The following is an 18,242-nucleotide window of genomic DNA, read 5'->3' as shown; positions in this document are numbered from 1 at the left end:
TTTTAGTTCCATGAGATTTAATTTTAAGAACCTTAGGTTTTATCTTTAGCACTTCAACAACACTGAAAATGCTTCCAGGTTTTGATTTACAGAATTATTGTCACTGTCAATAAAAGGAATGTGCCTGACACACCAAATCCAGTTTAATTACTTCTGTGATGTCTCCTGCGGCTGAGAGGAAATAGTATTTCTCTGACACTTTCCTGTTTTTAATTTAGCAAAATGGGACACTTCCCCTGAATAGGGCCTAGGAGAGCAGATTCATGATTGATGCCATCAACATGGACCCCATAGTTTCAGCAATGCTCCAACTGTGCAATGATTACATAAATCTGGATCCTAAGTTCTGGATTCCTTCAAGTTGTACATTCAAGTGACCATCAAAGACTTGGTGTACAGCTGGTCACAGTGCCACATGCATATAATCCCAGCAACTCAGGAGGCTGAGGCAGAAAGTTTGCAAGTTTGAGCCCAGTCTCAACAGCTTAGCAAGACCCTAAGCAACTTAGCAAGACCCTGTCTCAAACTAAAAAACAAAAATGGCTGGAGATGGCCTCAGAGGCAAAGCACTCCTGGATTCAATCCCCAGTACAAAAAAAAAAAAAAAAAACTTTGTGTGTAAACATGGCTGGTATACTGGGCATTGTGTCATAATCTGGAGAATTCAATAACCTGTTTTTACCCAGCAGTATTCACAGTGTCAGCATTGTCCTGAGCTATTGGAATCCAGATGAGGCCTTGAACACTTCCAACAGGAGGACTGCCAAATATCAAAATACACAGTGCACTACTCAGTTGGAGAAACCAAGCAAAATATATTCTTTATTTTCTGCTACATATTCCATCTGTTTGTCTTCTTAAAGGGTCATATGTTATATATTTATAAGAAGCATTCACACCTACGCGAACAGTTTCCACTGTCTCCTTGAAATGCAGCCTCCTCCTTGTTCACGACCCATTTTTTTTTTAAAAACATCTTTCTTTATCAGCTGATCCTTTTATGAAACTTGCTCCATTCTGAAATTATTTCAAGTTAAGAAATGCCTTTGTACCTCCCAATCTCACCCAATCCTGGGGAGATAAAGCCTCACACTCTCTAGGTCATTTTCTGAAAGATGTGAATTTAGATCATTAGAGTCATTAAAATCATACACTCCATAACACCCAGAGCTAACAGATCATTCTTGTATTTTATGCTGCTGTTGAATGCTACCAGAGAGGTAAAAACGTATAACAGCACAGAGCTGGAGAGAAGACTGTAATTCCTCCCCATAAAAGAATTCTACCCTTTTTAATTGCTGCAGTAAATCTCATTAAAGACACAGAATGCTTTGTTCAGAAGGGGAAAAAAAGGATCACTGGACAAGAGGCATCTTCTTCACAGTAACATTTTTTCCCTTATGATGTGAATTATCCCTTAATGCAAGCACAACGTTATTTTTATCTTGACCTTTTCCTGGACTCTACATTTCTTGAGAGCTTTCTTTCCCTTCTCTACAAATATGAAGGGCCCATGGTCATTACTGTTAATCTCTGTAGTAATTTTTCATGCCCTAGGCTTCATGCATTCTCTTATGTTTCTCTTATATATCTTCCAAAGACCTTCAAGGACCACACTGCTAACCTCTGATGTGGATTTATTTTCTTTCTGCTCCCACAACTGAATAAAGGAAAAGCTGAAAGGTAATTAACATAATGAAACACTTGGAGCACATTCATTGTTCAGCATGACACTGAATCTGAGCTGCCCGTTTCCCATCATAAAAAATACATTGTGGATCTGATTTAAGCAAAGAAACTTTAGGTAATATTTTGCTTGATTTCATGATCGAATATTAAATTATTATTTTTGAAAGGCTGTCACAGAAAAATCACAGAAAATTCCCTTCTCTCTTTCTTAATCAGTACCTTTTTATAATAGAACTGCAAGTTAGTGACAGTGTGCTTCGACAGCTCACCTTGAATTTTTAGCTCCTCTTTAGAAGTGGCAACGAAATAGTTGAGGGGAAGAATGTGTTTCAGGCAGCACAGTGCTTAAAATTAAATCTAAGAATTAAAGAGTCAGAAGAGCATAAGAATAAATTGCAGTGTTAGATTCTGCTTATTATTAACTTCTCTGTGGAATTTTTCTGCTGGGGCACTTCCAAAGCACTGACATTGAGGGTACCTCTTTTTGGATGGACTATGGGTGGAAAGTAGAGTATGCTTTTAGAGATAGACTGTTTGTGCCAATAATCAGCCATTTTGACCCCCAAAAGTTACTTAAAATTATTTCTCAATATTCTCATTTTTTACATTAAAATAAGATTTTTTTGAAAATGAAAAATGTGAAATTTATAGAATAGAAACAGCATGCATGTCATACATATTAATCCTGTTTTTAAACAGCAAACTATGTCGATATGATCTACATAAAAAATTTTTATAGTTCTTGTGCACAAGAGAAGTATATAAACCACCTATGCCAGATTCAACCTTCCTTTTAAATCCAATCAAAATTATATTCTTTTCAAATAAAATATTTCATAAAGTTCAAACCAGTTATGTTTAATCTTATACTTCTTCTTAAGGGGAAAAAAAAACATGATAATTTGATTCCATCAATTGGGGACATATTTTACAAATTATCTTCTTCACATATCTTCTTAACAAATGGATATTAAGTTATTTATTATTTATACATATTTAATATCATGCAGAATTCTGATAATTCATCATGATTTCTCTTCATTTTGTTCACCAAACCTTCATAAAATCCACATTAAAAGCAAAAGTAAACCTAAGGCATGAAGTTTCAGAAATCAGTACCTATGATTAAGGCTGTATCTCCACCCTAGCCTGGATTCTGCACCTGCAGTATTGCTATGGGTAGGAGGCAAAGTGACAGATCTTGACAAAATGTACTCACACAGAAACAAAAGTATCCAGAGGGAGACTGTGGTCATAGATCCATTTGAAATAGTAGCTGTGAAAATTAGAACCACAGTCACCCCTTCAGGATAGTTAACCAAAGTGATTGGCAAAACTTTTTTTCACTGTAGCCCTGGTTAGTTGAGATGGATAATATTCACCACAGTAATGCAAAAGGGAAGGCCAGCTTGGTGTTTACCTAAGATTTGTGAAGAAGAGGACTAGCACAAGAGCCAAATTAAGGTCCAACATGGTCAGAGTTTTCATCAAGTCAGAAAAAAATAGAGGACACAAGCAAGTAAAGAAAACATCCCCAGTCATCCTTTCTCCTTGATTTCTTTTTTTCTTTTTTTTTTTTTTAATGTAGATAGGTCTTCATAATTCTCAACTTTCCTGTTTCATTGAGCAAATAATCTTCTTTTGTAAAAATATCAATATCCTACTTTTGTTCTTTTTTTTTCTTTTTACTTATATATGACAGCGATTTCTGAGAGCCAAAATGGCAGCATGTACATAAGGTAAAAGGTGACTTAGAGTTATGGATGGCACAGCTGTTGCACAAGGCAGCAAACTGATCTAGATAATTGAAATGAAGCAAAGCTCTGTTCTACTGTTTTGAGATTTTTCTTCCCACTTCTTACATAAACATAGTCTATACTATGATCTAGCTGCCTGAGTGCAATATGAAAATACCAACAGTTCCTTTCATGTATCTATTTTTATGATGTCTATTACCAATAAGAAGAACAAAAATAAATTTATATAAAATAGGAGAAGATAGCACTTCTGTTATGTATTACATTTCTCTGCCATGTATTATGCTTTCTTTTCTGTCTTTTGTTGCATTTTCTGGCTGGCTATGAACAATGTTTTAATCCTTTATAGTTTAACCTGAGATAGATCTGACCCTGTTCCCCACAGATAGATTCTTGGAGGTATTATCAGTAAATATTGCTTATACATTGCTTTAAAAAGCTTAAGGACCATCATTTAGAAATGCTTGAGTGATTCGAGGTTAATAAGACTCATTACAATTACAATAAGTATCTGTCTATGGATATAGCTAATTGTGAATTTAGCCCTATATGGTTCCAACAGCAAGTCAGTCCACAACTTAATGCTATTGGTAGCTCAAGGAGGGAGAGAAATTTATTATGTTATTTCTTGGATATACTTTTTTCACATATATTATGATTCACTTCCATTACTTTGAATATTTGATTCTCTTTCCAAACAATAAAATAAGAAACAAAGCTTAAGATATTTATAAATGCCATGGTAAAAAAAAAAAAGTCAAATATACTTTATCCTTGCTTCTGTGAATATTTGTAATTCTCATCATAATGAATTTGTATCAGATTTTCCCTTGTCCAAGTTTAGAATTCTGAAAATAGTCTTTTTATTAGCAGAGCCCACACCCTCCTAAGTTATAGCACCAAAAGAACAGCATTATGATGTATTACTCCCTTATGGTAACAGACATCCTTTCAGCTGAACTGTAATTTGGCACACTACATTTCCATTCTAATGTAATGTGACAATGTTATTATGTTCGCTATTTTCCATGTGATCATAGCCATATTCATCTTCTCCAACCTGACATTAAATTAGCTAATATGGTTATATTCTATTCTGGACCAATGGGAAAGAGCAGAAAAGAATTACTGAATAACATACTGATTTGATGATGATGAGTGATATGCAAGCATGAATTGGTGATGTGTAGATGTTACATAATGAATGTAAATTCAGCACAGACCTGACATACAGTAAGCACTTGATAAACCATCAACCCAAGAGAAAGTTCACAAATATTTACAACATAAAATAATATGTGCAACACACTATTGCCCTAAGATTTCCAAAGAAGAAAAGGTAACGCCCAACTCAGAGAACTGAAGAAATTTCCATGGGATAAAATAGTTTAAGTGGAAGTTGAAAAGGAAATGATACTCTTTCAAGCAGAGATAGTGAAAAGAATGCAATCCAGGTGGAATGAGAGCACTCCCCAGGTGGAGAGATTAGCATATGTAACACTGAGGAAATTGGAAAGTGTAATGCTGTACAAAAAGCCATGAGTAAGTAAATTGGCAGTAACACACCATATGGACAAGGATCTGCAATAGACAAGTATGAAAATGAAGGCCAGGGTCAGAACATGAAGGTTGATGAACTCCAGACTGATGAATCTAGAGAGCAGTGTTGACCACTGAGGATGCTCCAGAAATTGTTTTGAAAGGTTCATGCATTCAGTCTACATTGGTTTAATGTGTTGCTGTTATCACCAATTACATGAAACATGCTATACAAAATACTGGGCTTATGAGCTAAAAGGAAGAAAAAATTTAAAAGGAAAAAAATGTTTCAGGAGAAGTACATAGTCTTATAGGGAGATGAGATAGAAGAAAGTATAAAGTAGAAAGTGATGGTTGATCAAATAGTAAAATATCCCTAAAGAAGTCAGAGGAGGAAGAATATGCCTGTGGTTGAGAGAATCAGGAGAAACCAGTGACCTTTCAATCAGGGAGAAAAAGGAAGAACAGAACTAGGAAAATGGTCCAGGATGGATTGGAGGAAGGAGGGAGTGAAGTGGAGAAACAACCAAGAAAGGATTACAAGAAGCCAGAGAAAATGATATGCAGATCTGAAATTTGGTAGTGTTGAGTATGCTACACTACATGCCATGCACACACTATTTTGGTTAATGTGTGGGTCACTCAGGTGGCAAATTTCCATAGAAGAAAGCATTTCTTACAAATGCATTTCTTCCAAATAGCATTTGGCATCACTTTGCGCAAGTGCCTCTTTCTTGAAAACTTCTTTTCAGTTCAATTAAATAGTATGATTTATCCAAGATTACACTTGCATACTATAAAGTATTCCCATCTTCCCATTGTTAATTATATCTCCAGGCTAATATAAATAAAAATTTCTAGTTACTATAATTCATTCCTTGGGAATTATCAGATAGATGACATTTAGAACTTGCATTTTGGAGAAGGGTTCTAATGTTTAATGTGGTGTTTTCTTTCCCATATTAAAAATATTTGTTCCTATTTCCTTTTCTGTTGTTGTTGTTGTTGTTTCCTATGAAGTTGAAGGCTATAGTCCCAAAATTATGAATTATAAACTACATTAGAGATATAACTCCATTAATAAACAAAATGCCCTATATGGCTTTATTATAAAAAAGAAATGTCACTCTCTATACAGAAAAGGAGTTTGATAAAATTCAATCACATTAATTCTATTTGCGCCTCTTATAGAGAAACAGTGAGATGTAGACATAAGATGTATTTGGACTAATTTAAAAAGTGAGGAAAATGTGGCAAAATACTTCAAGCTTCAACATACATGTCTTCAGAGTAACAATTACTATTGTACCTTCTACTAATTATAATCGATATAAAAATATTACTTTTAATATTGATTTTTGCTTATATAGCCTAATCACCAGAAAATCCAAGATGAGAATCATGGAATCATTTCCCATTTCCAGAAAATCCAGTACGAGCTAATGATTTAATCAAAATGCATGCATTCCGAGAGCTCTCCAAAGCAATTTTAATGCTGATTTGTGCGAGAGGCATATCAGAAGACATATTTATTGAATGACATTTACCTATTTACAAGAAAATAACAAATAGCTTTATCATTGTGATCATTACTACTATCACCCAAGAGCAGTATACAAATAGTTTTCTGTAAAAAGCGATTTGGACAGGATGATACTCAAGGTTGGATCTTGATGTTCTTTTAGGAAAAGCCCAACAAATACTTCCGGAAAATTGTATTCTTCATATTTAACTGGTATATGAGGATGCACAGTCTGACACAACCAAATAGCAACTGTTTTGTAAAACATGGAAACTAGATTAAGAAAAATTTGGCAGAAAATGTTCTTTAGCAAAATGAAAAATATTTTCATACCATAAAGCCCTCTCAACTACCACATGTAGTCATACATCTGTCAGAATCATATTCAGGACTAAAAATTTGCCATAATAAAGTCAACAGAATTTCAGTCTTCTGGTCCTCCTGGAAAATAACTATGTCATTTTCTATGGGACAGGGACAAATGCAGGAAGTTACTGCTCTAGAGATGTATATGCATATTGTTATTAAAGCATTTATAAGGGTTACACATTCTTTGTTTTTTGCTTATATTGGTACTTAGTGAGTCTTTGCTTAAAATTATTTATGTAACTCAAAATAGAGTTATTGGTTTTAAGTGTGATTTGTTTTGCAGAAATACAGTGTTTGCAATACAAATAATACATTTTTATTGTTTCAAGTTTACTATAATTTGATGGAAGATAACACTAGTAAAATGGAGAAAGATGGTTCTCAATCTCTGATGGCCTGGGCATTGCAGACTTCTTCCAAGTATAAATTTACTCTTTAGTAATGCATTAATTGCTTGCTTATTTATAGTCAATATTTTGGATGGGAAACTTTTAAATCATATTTCTAGGCCTCAACAACTCAGTTCAATGGAATATTTAGTTTGACTCCACCTTTGAAGATATTATATACATATCTACTGACATGAATAAAGTCCAAATTGATAAAGGTCAGAAAGAACAAACTCTAGACATTATTTAAGTCCACACTCAATTTTCCCTGCTGCTGTGAAACCCCAGACTTTTAATCATGGCATTCCCTATCCTATAACCTAGAACATTAGCTTTGCAAGTTGTAGTATTTATAACATAAAGCATGTAATCTACTTTGCAAGCAGGAAGCTTTGTCAGGGATATTCTTTTAATACAGCTGAAGGAAATGCGTTTTAGGAAATGCTTTTCGCGTTTTGATAAAGTGCTTTAAAACAAGATGATGTGAAAGTTAAGAAGCAAAACTTTGTCCTAAGGACCAATTAATTCCACCATGGCTGCTATAATATAGATAAGACACTAGCAGGTATGATCTGATATAATGCAAACGCTGCATTTCATTGTCATTCTTACATCAAGGAATGAAAGAAGAAAATATGAAGGGCTAAAAAACAAGGGAGAGTACTTGAAGGACAAAGATTAAATACATTGTTTTTAAAGTGAAGGCAAAAGTGGACTTAGATATAGAAATAGAGAAAAATTTAACTCTTGGAGCCAGTCACCAAAATCACAGTCCTGAAGAAATGATCTCACAAAATTAAACACAATTTAATATAAAGCACTACGAAGTTTCAAAAACTAGAGGAGAATCACCAAATATAGGAAATGAAAAAAGTTCCTTTGAACAACATGACTGATACTTATGAAAAAAAAAACAAATAAACCTTTAGATTTGAAATCTAAAGAATCATCATCATCACAGCCCTTAGATAATGACGTCCCAGAATAATAATTTAATATGTGGGAAATGTCCTTCCTGTAGAAAGAACTGCTTCCCTTGGTTATGAGAGCTCAGGTGCATAGAACATAAGGACTCCCAGTTTTAGACCTTGAATAAGGAATGGTAGCTAGGAGTGACAAGGTACACTGTGGTACTCACGGTCATTGCAGAGTGGCCCACTGAAGGAAGTCATGCTACAGTCGCAGCTGAAGCCATCCCACTGCTGTAAGCAGACACCTTGATTGGAACATGAGTCCTCTTGGCAGGTTGTGCTGGGCCCTGCGAAACATTCCAAAGGAAACTTGGGTTTTTAAAAACAATCTAAAATATTTTACATGTGAGCTAGATCACATAGAGTAGTTGCCAACACCTCAAATTACATGTCCAAACCAGTTGTGAAAGTTCTAGCTCACACACCTGAATTAGGAGCTGAGAAGCTGTAACATGAAGGTTTTCTTAAGTTTCAAGTATATGACAAAATACATGATAGTAATAAGCTTAACCAACAAATAGTAAAAGCAAGTGCATAGCTTCCAATATGATCATGGTAGCAGGTAATCTCACTCCATCATCAATAACTCTCTGTCACCATTTGGATTTTTAGAAAATGAATGGATCTCCTTAACTTCAGACCAATGAAATAGAAGCACCATGAAAAATGGAGATTATAACTTCATGAAATTGAGATAAAGATTGGCAAAATAACCAAAGAGAGTTATACAGAAATGCCCTAGAAGTTCCAGATGTTTCCCTGCCCAAACTATGGATAAAGTTATGATTGCTGGGTGTTTTGGATAGGTATGTTGGCAAGTATCAATTCACATGCTTTAACGATCTCATGCAATTAAACAGAAAATGAAAAACTCCAAATAGATGGCATGCCCCCATTGAACATACAAGTCAAAAGAATGCTAGTCTGGTTCTAAAGAATCATAACTAGAACACTGGAAAACAGAGAACTGAAGAAGTATGATTGAAGCACTAAAGGCAATCACTATACAAACAAGTTCAAGACTGAAAGCCTTATGCAAACTCTGCTGCAAAAGGAGGTTTCAAGAAGGGAAAAAAAAAATGAAATTGGAACCCAAATAACAGTTACAGAAAAAATGTAAAAAACAGTTATTTTAGGTTTTCCACTGTGTAGTATGGGGTTTCAGTCTTGTTGAATACACACAGGGCTATCTACCTTGCAAGTCAGCTTTCATCAATGCAACTTTGTCAGCAAAATAAAAAAAAAAAAGCAAAATATAGTAAATGTTAGTAAGCAATACTGAAATGGGGCAAACACAGAAGAACGTTCAGATTCAAAAGAGCATGCTGCTGTAAAGGGGAGAAAATGCTATGTACAGCAAACAAATTAAATTTAACAGCCATAAATCTTAAGAGAAGCCAAAATGAGAAAGCGGTAACGCATTAGAACTGTACTGTACATATGTGTGTATATGTATGTGTGTGTGTACATAATGGTTGATTGAGCCAATGATATGTAATGAAGGAAAATTAAAAGGGTTATTATAATTTTTCCTCTCTTGAATAAATATGAATGTTTTACCAAATAGACTGTGTTGCTTTTTTGGACCATGCAAGTACCATTTTTCTTGTGTAATACAATGTGGACTGCAGTCATTAACAGACCAATTATCCCTTTCTATGTTTCCCTCCCTAGGTCTTTTATCTTTTTCTTGCAATTAAAGCTTAAAACTGTCATACCAGTTATTCACTGCCAACAGTTGGACTTTATTATAACGTCAAACTACCAAAATGCATGTATCTTTTGAAATGGATAAAAGTAGTGAGGATGGAAGAAACAAACTGTAAGATAACTCTCCGTAGAACAAATTCCTTTGTAAGATTTCAGTATGGAATATTCATCTTTCCTCTTTCCAGTTGGGTGTACACTACTCAAGGACTTTAGAGTTATGTTCATATGAACTACACCTTCACAATGGTCTTAAGCCCTAACAAACTGCCTGATGAATAATTATTACAGTAAAGATTCACATAAAAGGGATAGCTTTGGGTAGGAAGGGAATGCAATCCAACTAAATAGTTTCCAAGTGTAAATTAAAGATATTTTCTAATAAACAAGATTTTTAGGCTTTCTGAAAATATAAAAATAGATGCCAGCCTAATTGGATGCTACTAATAGTGAGAGGCTTTGAGGTACTTACTTTACTGATTAAAACTGAATTGCCTCTGTAAATTGATGTTGTAAAATGGGTTTTAAACATGACCCTTACAATCACATTTCTATGGGAACTTTCTCAATAAAGGTACTCTTCATAGGAAATGACTGGATTTAGTGTTACTTAAGTGAATTTTCACAAATTCCGAAACCATGATATTATAAATTCTGATTATATGATGATGATGATGATAATAATAATAATAACAACAACAATAAGAATAGTTTTTAGAAGTAGCAATAATAATAATAATCTCTTAGGTGCAGGGAGCCTGAATAGATGTAATCATTACTCAACTTTGTTTCAAAGTACTGAGCATTACTAAATTGCTGGGTTTTTATGGTTGTTCCAACCTATGAGAGGTAAGTGGTTTACAGATCTTTAAGACTGAGAATAATCAGCGTTTTTTTTTTTTTTTTTTTTAAATAAAGTCTCTCAAAGCAACCCTCTTTGGCACTCTCCTTTCTAAGATGAGGGCAGCAATCCTCACACAGGCCTGATGCTACCTGATCAGAGAGTTATTTGCTCCCCAGCCTACACAGCTGAAGGACAGACAGGAGCATGAACTGATGAACAAGTCTTGCTGGTTTTTTTTTTTTTCCAAAAAGCATCAGCAATGCAACTGTGAAACAATACTAAACTCTAAAAATAGTAAAACTGCAACCCTAGAAATTAATCTGCCCACATTATAGAAATGCAACTCAGAATACCTGCCAAACCTTGGTGAGCACAAACCCATCCTTTATTTTTATTATTGTTTTCATTATCACCACAGTCTTTTTATATTCAGGTATTATAAGAGAACACATGCCTATGCCTGACAAGACACATTTCTCAAAGTACTCACCTTCTAGAATAATACTTAAATACTGACAGGCATTTGCACGAGACAGAGCCCTGAATTTATTTTCCCCTTTAGTTACATAATGTTTCTTTTATTTTATCACTGACTGAAATTGGGAACAAGCCAAAGGACATTTGTATTAAGTGATTTAAAAAAAATATGTCTGAAAAGGAGAGAAAAAATAAAGGAAAAAATTGTAATACACGGAAATCAAAGGAACAATAAGGGATGATCGTTAGATGCCTGGGCTTTCAAGGAAGGTAAATTGAGTTTAAAATATCTGTCATTAGGCATTTAACCTTAGGGTTGTCACTCTACCTTTCTGAGGCTCAATCTACTCATTTAAAAAAAAAAAAGGCAATAACACCTGATTTATAGCCTTTTGAGGATTTAAATAAGAGAGCATATGTAAACATATTGGCACCATTGCTTAATAAATGATGGCTATCCTAATTAAATAGACAAGTATTTCTGTCACTCATCAAGTAGTCTGGGACTGAATGTTGTGGGTCTACGAAAAGATGATGAAATTTTTCACCAACTTTTTGTACAGAAGTTATCTTGACTTTAGTGAACCTGATTATTGCCCTCTAATTTTTGTTAAATAAGCAGGAAAATGCCGTCCAAAGCAGTAATTGTCAAAATGTGGTCGCTACAGCATCACCATCACTTGGGCACTTCTTAGACTTAAATCCTAGGGCTCCCTACCAGGCACCCTGGTTCTGGTCTCTGGGAATGTGGATTTTAACAAGGTTCCAAGTGATTCTGATATAAGCTAATGTTGGAGAAACATTAAAGAGACTTTGACAGGGTAAGCATTTACCCCTAGCTGATATGCATTTTACTTTTTTAAAAATTAACTATTACTCACTGAAATAAGTTAGAAATGAAAGGTATCAAGTGAGTTTTAAGGAAAAGCCAAGAACTTTTTTGCATGCCAGGAGCTTGGAGATTTGTGGGTCTTACTGGATAGGAATGATGAAAAATGTTGACAAGTTGTTATTTGATTGCTATACTATTTCTATTATTATGGAAATTGATTTCAATGTGATTTGAACTCATGCTGCATGAGATAACTGTCTTTCAGGAGATAATTTATGGGTATCTACAATTGAATTGCTACTCCTAAAAACACCTGACTCTCATCGGGTATACTTATGACAAATACACAAATATCTAATTGTTAACCTAGATATTGGAAAGCAAGAATCAGGGAAGTTTCAGGGTAGAAAGGAAGGAGTGTGTAATAGTCTAAGAGTAAAGAGAAAGGGTGTGAAAAGGGGTGAGAATTATTAAGGCTCAGACATGTAAAGCCTATGGAAAAAACCAATATTGTTCTCAACTGAATGAGTTGAAATGTATAGATGGTAATTTAAATCCACCAAGACATTGTGGAATTAATCATCCTAACCAAATTGCTTACTAGATCAGGTTGGAGAACAACACCAAGTTCATTACTGCAACTACCCTGTGTAGAATTTCCTACTTCCCTAATCTTCTCTTCTACCCACTCATGAACATCAGCTGTCAGTGGCTGTGTCTGTCTATCCTTACCATTTCTTGTAGATGAGGAAGCACTTACAAAGCAACTTGTATAAGAGCCTTTTTTTTTTTTTTTTTGTGATGCTGGGGACTGAACCCAGGGCCTTATGCGTGAGAGGCAAGCACTCTACCAACTGAGCTATATTCCCAGCCCCAAAAGCCTATTTTTGAAAAATATTTTCCAAAAACTACACAGGACCTTTTTTCTTTAAAGTAGATCAATATATAATTTCTCACTAATTAAGTCACCTCCAAGAACTAAAGTCATGTCCACATCCTTGTCTCCATCTGCTTGAAGTAATTTTTTCACTTAACAATTTTGTTGTCTTTATTGAATTGGTACAAAGAGAAAACACATTTTCTTTTTGTTTTACAAAAGTGTCTTGTCAAAATTTGAAATTAAGAAAATAAATATGGTGATAATATTAAAAGTGAATTCAAATCAGGCACAGGTGTGTGTATCTGCAATCCTAGCTACTCAAGAGGCTGAGGCAGGATCCCAAATTCTAGACCAACCTCAGCAACTTAGGAGACCCTGTTTCTAAACAAAGAAAGCTGAGGATGTAGTTCAGTGGCAGAGTGCCCCTGGGTTAAATCTCTGTTACCACCAAACTTGATTCTCCTTTATTTTTTCAGCACAGTTTGAATTTCACCTAACTTTTAAGAGAAACAGATGCTTCAGAAAGGAAAAAAAAATGTTTTCAAATAAAAACTTTCCAGGTACTTAGGTAATTACTAAATATAATGACATTATTTTGGCCAAGAATTAATGATTCTTCATCTTCCAGGGGATAGGAATTCACATTTGCTTCTTCTTCCTCTCTCCTAGGAAATCTCCTTGTGGATCAAACATTCTCAAAATGGATCAAACTCTGCTCACCATTAAAAGAGTGCAGCAACACATCCACAGCCAAACAATTTGTGATGATGAGATTACACTACATGGATGGAGAGAAATTGGCTCAAATAATCTGAGGTGTTGATGTGAAAATTATCTAAAATGAAAGCAACAATCAAAAAATACTCCTAAAGATCTTGATCTGATAGCACAAAAGAATAGAAGATAGTTGAGTGCATTTCTGAAGTATGAAATATGAGCCTTGGGTAATATAAAAAAACTATTTTTTTTTTTTTTGCCAAACAGATAATACATTGGATACATTCTTATTTCCAGGTACACACATATCAAACAGTGATTTGAGAATGGGGTATCTGAACTTTATGGTTATTTCATAGCCCATTGAATGTGGATTTTTCAAAGTGGGTTTAAGTTGATTAATATTGGAGTAAATATATTTTTCTAGTTTAAATGGGATAAGCTATAAAATGTGCATAGCAGAACTGATTAACATGCTAATTAGGTGAACTATAGAATGCAAAGGAATGGAAAATAGCAATAGTCAGTGCATTGATCTACTGATAGAAATTAACTGGGTGTGTGGCCAGAGAAGGTGGGTTGCTGGTGGAGTGCCCTTGGGGTTTATATTTTATCTATGGTGAGAGGAGCGCTCTCTCTCTCTCTCTCTCTCTCTCTCTCTCTCTCTCTCTCTCTCTCTCTCTCTCTCTCTCTCTCTCTCTCTCTCTCTCTCTCCTTCCTGGTTCCATGTCTTGTTCTGCTTTCCTCCTCTATACCTTTCCACCATCATGATCTACCTCATCTCAGGCAAAGCAACGTAATTGGTCACAAGTGAACAGAGACCTCTGAAACCTTGAGCCCCAAATAAACTTTTCCTCTTCTCTGTTGCTCTTGTCAGGTCTTTGGGGGCATAGCAACAAAAAAGTTGATTAAAATGCATGGATAAGAATTTCTAAGTTCTAAGAGGGAGTTCTACCAGTTAGCAGAATTTTGCTGGCTAGTGAGATTCATTCTCATTTAAAGGTGGAATTAGAATAATTTCAAGGGTAATGAAAAAGATCTAGTACCTTCACATCCTCTCTCAATCTGTCCATTGCAGAAAAGAGCATCTGAGATGAGGTCCGGAAGCCGTCCATTTAAATCAACCGATGCCAGGCAGCCTTGAAAGCCTTCCTTGGCATGGACGAGTTTTGGCAAGGATTTGTACGTTTCTTTAGCCACTCCTCCTATATACAAGTCACCTGTGGGAAGACCAAATTCTTTGTCATAAAAGTTACATATTATTGACATTAAGCATACAGTAGCAGGAAGAAAAAATAGTGAGACATTTTTGTTAAAGTAATAAAACATAAATTTATGACACATTATTTTCCTAAGGGTGTGAAACAACAGAAATGTTTGAATAATAGATTAGAACTAGAAGAAATTTCTTTATTTCCAGGAGAATTAAACAAGTTCAACATGGGAAGTGGATAGAACATGGGCCATAGGGATGCATGTCCCAGCACTGAAATCCAAACCAGTTACTTACCAAACCCTTGAGCAGATTCTATGATCATTAGTATCTTTATTTTCAAACCCAGAACAATAAAATCTATTCTGAAGGGTGGCTATGAGTATTAAATAGGAGAACACATAGGAAGCACCCATCGGAATGAAAACATATAACAGACACTCTTGTAAAACTCTTCTTATTAAATTAACGTCTGCTTAGAAAACCTTGGGTCTTTCAGTGAATCGGAAGCTCAAGTTTTTTTTCTAGTGGCCAACACACCTTCTGTACTGTTCCTAATCCTGTTGTCCTGAACTGTATATCCTGTTTATTAACTAACTCTCATAATAGTCCATGTATAAGTGAATATTAGGTCCTTCATCAGGTGTTTCCTTTTTTTAAAGTTAGATAATACAACTTTGGGCTCTTTATGCTGCTCTGGAATTTGTGAACCTATTATCCATTTATCGTTGCCATTTTCCTGCATTTTGTAATGGAACATTTTGCTCAGCTCTGTCATCTTTAGATTCCCCAATTTCAGGGGCCACTACTTAAAAAAGGGAGTGCAATCTATGTTTGATTCTGTCTCTTTTCTGTTAGCGATTACCCACCATTTTCGGGTGGCATTCTGTAAATGTAATTAAGTGATTCTGGTAAACTCTAAATCATGGCAGAACGTAAGTAGTATGACCTCAGAATTCCATAATACACTGCTCCTCCTACAAATTCTGTTAACAAAACATTCTCTTTTTAGCTACTTCTCTAGCTTTTCATTGCAATTTGAATTTCCTCTCTTAAATTAAGCATTCTCTCCAATTTCAGGGCACTTGTCATATTTTTCCCAGTTGTTGCAGAAAAGCCCTGCTATGTTCAACTAGACCCCTCTGTTTTGTCTTCATGAGATATGGGAACAAAAAGAACTGTTATGCTGCCATTTGTTACGGTATGAGTAACAGAGACCTTGGTCCCCAACCTGGAAATCTCATGACTTCTGCCAGTATCTTTGGAACAAGAATAAGCTGACTTATTAACCGGTGAGCAGGATAAAATCTGACCATAGATCCAACACTCCTGAACTGTATTGATGAGTACATTGAAACAGAGAGAGCCTGTGTTGTTCTGAGTGCCACTTACCCTTAGAAACTGGGAAATTTGTCTCTGTAACTTACTAACTAAAGCTATATTTCACTAGGATGTCATTGATCCTGTATAATTTGTACTGAGCATAGTGGAGTGTTTACTTCCCTTTCCTCCTACCTCTTAAATAAAATAAAGATTTATTGACTTCCAACCATTTTCCTTGATACTAAAGGAGAGTGTGTTTTGGGTCTAAGATAGGATACTATTTTTGAAATATTATTCGATTTTTACCCCCAAATTTCCGTTCTCTCCTTTGTCTTTCTTCTCCCTTCAATTTTAAGCCATGGTGTTTTAGTCGCCTCAGAAAGGATGTGAGTCATAAATCAAAGGCACAAAATTAGCTTTCTGCATTTGAATCTTAAAAGCCTAGACTCTTCTAGGAATGAGATAGAATATGTAGGCATTTATACGAGGAAAGTACGGCTTTCCTGCCCCCTATTTGGGAAAGGAGGAGATAAAGTTGGAGGAAGTAGTCAAGTTGAAATAGGAATTTGGGATACAGAAAAATAAATAAATAATACTGAATTAAAAAAAAAAAAAAAGAGTGCCCAAGAACCACTGGAATGCAGAAAACACCCATAATTCATTGAAATGCAAAATGAACAACTCTGGAGCAACCCAGCCCACACTTTTGCACATATATCCTTGCCACAGAAAGCAGCATGATGAGAGGGCAAGGGCAGCCCCAAGAAAACTGGAGAGAACCTAAATAACTCTACCCTGACTCCATCTTTAGTTCAGCCCCTACTACTATCCCTCTGTAATAGCAGAATGCCAGGCCAGAGCATGGCTTCTTACTCTCTCTCTCTCTCTTTTTCCCTTTGAATGTATAAACATGACTTTCCTCGGTAATTCTCCATTTGCACTTCTATCTGATGCAGGTCCTTAAATTCCTTTCTGATATTTTTGTCAAGAACCCCACTTGTCCTGAGTTGAGGTCCCTTCCTCAGGGAAATCTTAGGACTCTTCTCCCATGACAAAGGGTGCATAAATATTTGAGGAAAGTAGGCTTTGGGCAAGCAGAAGATTAAGTGTGCATAATCATTTGGTGAAGACCAAAAATAGAGCATGATTTTACAGTTTAAGGGCTGAGCCCTGGTGGATGTCAAATCTCAGGTAGGTTTAAGGGAATAATGTAGATCTGTGAGAATTTCCCCCAGGGGAACCTAGCACAGCAGTAAGATCCCCTAGAAGAAATGGCTGTATGGTGTGTTTAGACATGCTAGGGGCTAGACAGCCTTCCATTCTCTACTGTGATGTGAGAACAACAGAACCATTTTCAAGTGGTCAGAAAATTGCAGAAAAGGTCTGACCCAAAGAGGTTACACACACAAGAACAAAGAGGCCTGGTAGCAAATCAGGGGGTACCTACCTGAGTTGAGTCTAGGATATTTGAGACCAGTCTCCATGCTACTTTTCTCTTCCTCTCAAAAGTACAATGGAAATTCTGCCCCTTCCCCAAATAATTTAGGTTTAAATCCAGGGAAAGAAGGAGACTGAAATTTCCTGAGATTATATTTTCACTAACTCAAAAGAATCAGAGCTCAAAATAGAAACCAAGGTGAGTTATAGAAAAATCAAGTTACCTTTCTTGCACATCAGAGAATGTGGGCTGAGAATTTTACTTTTACATGTCAAATATCAATGCAAGGATATGCTTGCTCCCTGTGTCTATGTGTTGAACTAAAGTGGTTAGGAAATTTTAACTCTGCTCCTGACCTAATGCCTATCGTGATAAAGAATGGTGGGAACTGAATAAAGTTCTTGTCTCTGCTTTGGGCCTTAGAGATGAAGAACTTCAGTGCTGAAAGTTATTCATGCAATGATTTTGACAACTAAATCTTCCTCTTTCTGATTGCAACTTCCTGGAGGAAACAGACCAAGTCTTAATTTGTTTTAGATTCTCTCATGGTGCCAGGTACTGGGCTCTAAACAGTT

The 18,242-nt window shown here is 35.5% G+C and overlaps 1 protein-coding gene across 41 annotated transcripts in view; it reads right to left on the bottom strand.

The window, feature by feature from the left end:
• Nucleotides 1-18,242, bottom strand: part of Nrxn1 (neurexin 1) — a 1,065,676-nt gene that overhangs the window by 498,485 nt on the left and 548,949 nt on the right. For 23 of the 41 annotated variants that reach the window (XM_078029183.1, XM_078029182.1, XM_078029185.1 and 20 more), the window contains 3 exons: nucleotides 14,740-14,913; nucleotides 9,431-9,457; nucleotides 8,404-8,523 (listed from right to left, as the gene is read on the bottom strand). In XM_078029183.1, the coding sequence (XP_077885309.1) occupies nucleotides 8,404-8,523; nucleotides 9,431-9,457; nucleotides 14,740-14,913 (321 nt within the window). The remainder of the gene's footprint in view (nucleotides 1-8,403; nucleotides 8,524-9,430; nucleotides 9,458-14,739; nucleotides 14,914-18,242) is intronic. The other 18 variants (XM_078029188.1, XM_078029204.1, XM_078029195.1 and 15 more) reach the window with 1 other exon arrangement.

Source organism: Ictidomys tridecemlineatus, chromosome 12 (assembly GCF_052094955.1).
Source record: "Ictidomys tridecemlineatus isolate mIctTri1 chromosome 12, mIctTri1.hap1, whole genome shotgun sequence".
Lineage (NCBI taxonomy): Eukaryota > Metazoa > Chordata > Mammalia > Rodentia > Sciuridae > Ictidomys > Ictidomys tridecemlineatus.
Note: the sequence above shows the minus strand (reverse complement) of the source record. Positions and strands in the feature narration are given on the sequence as shown.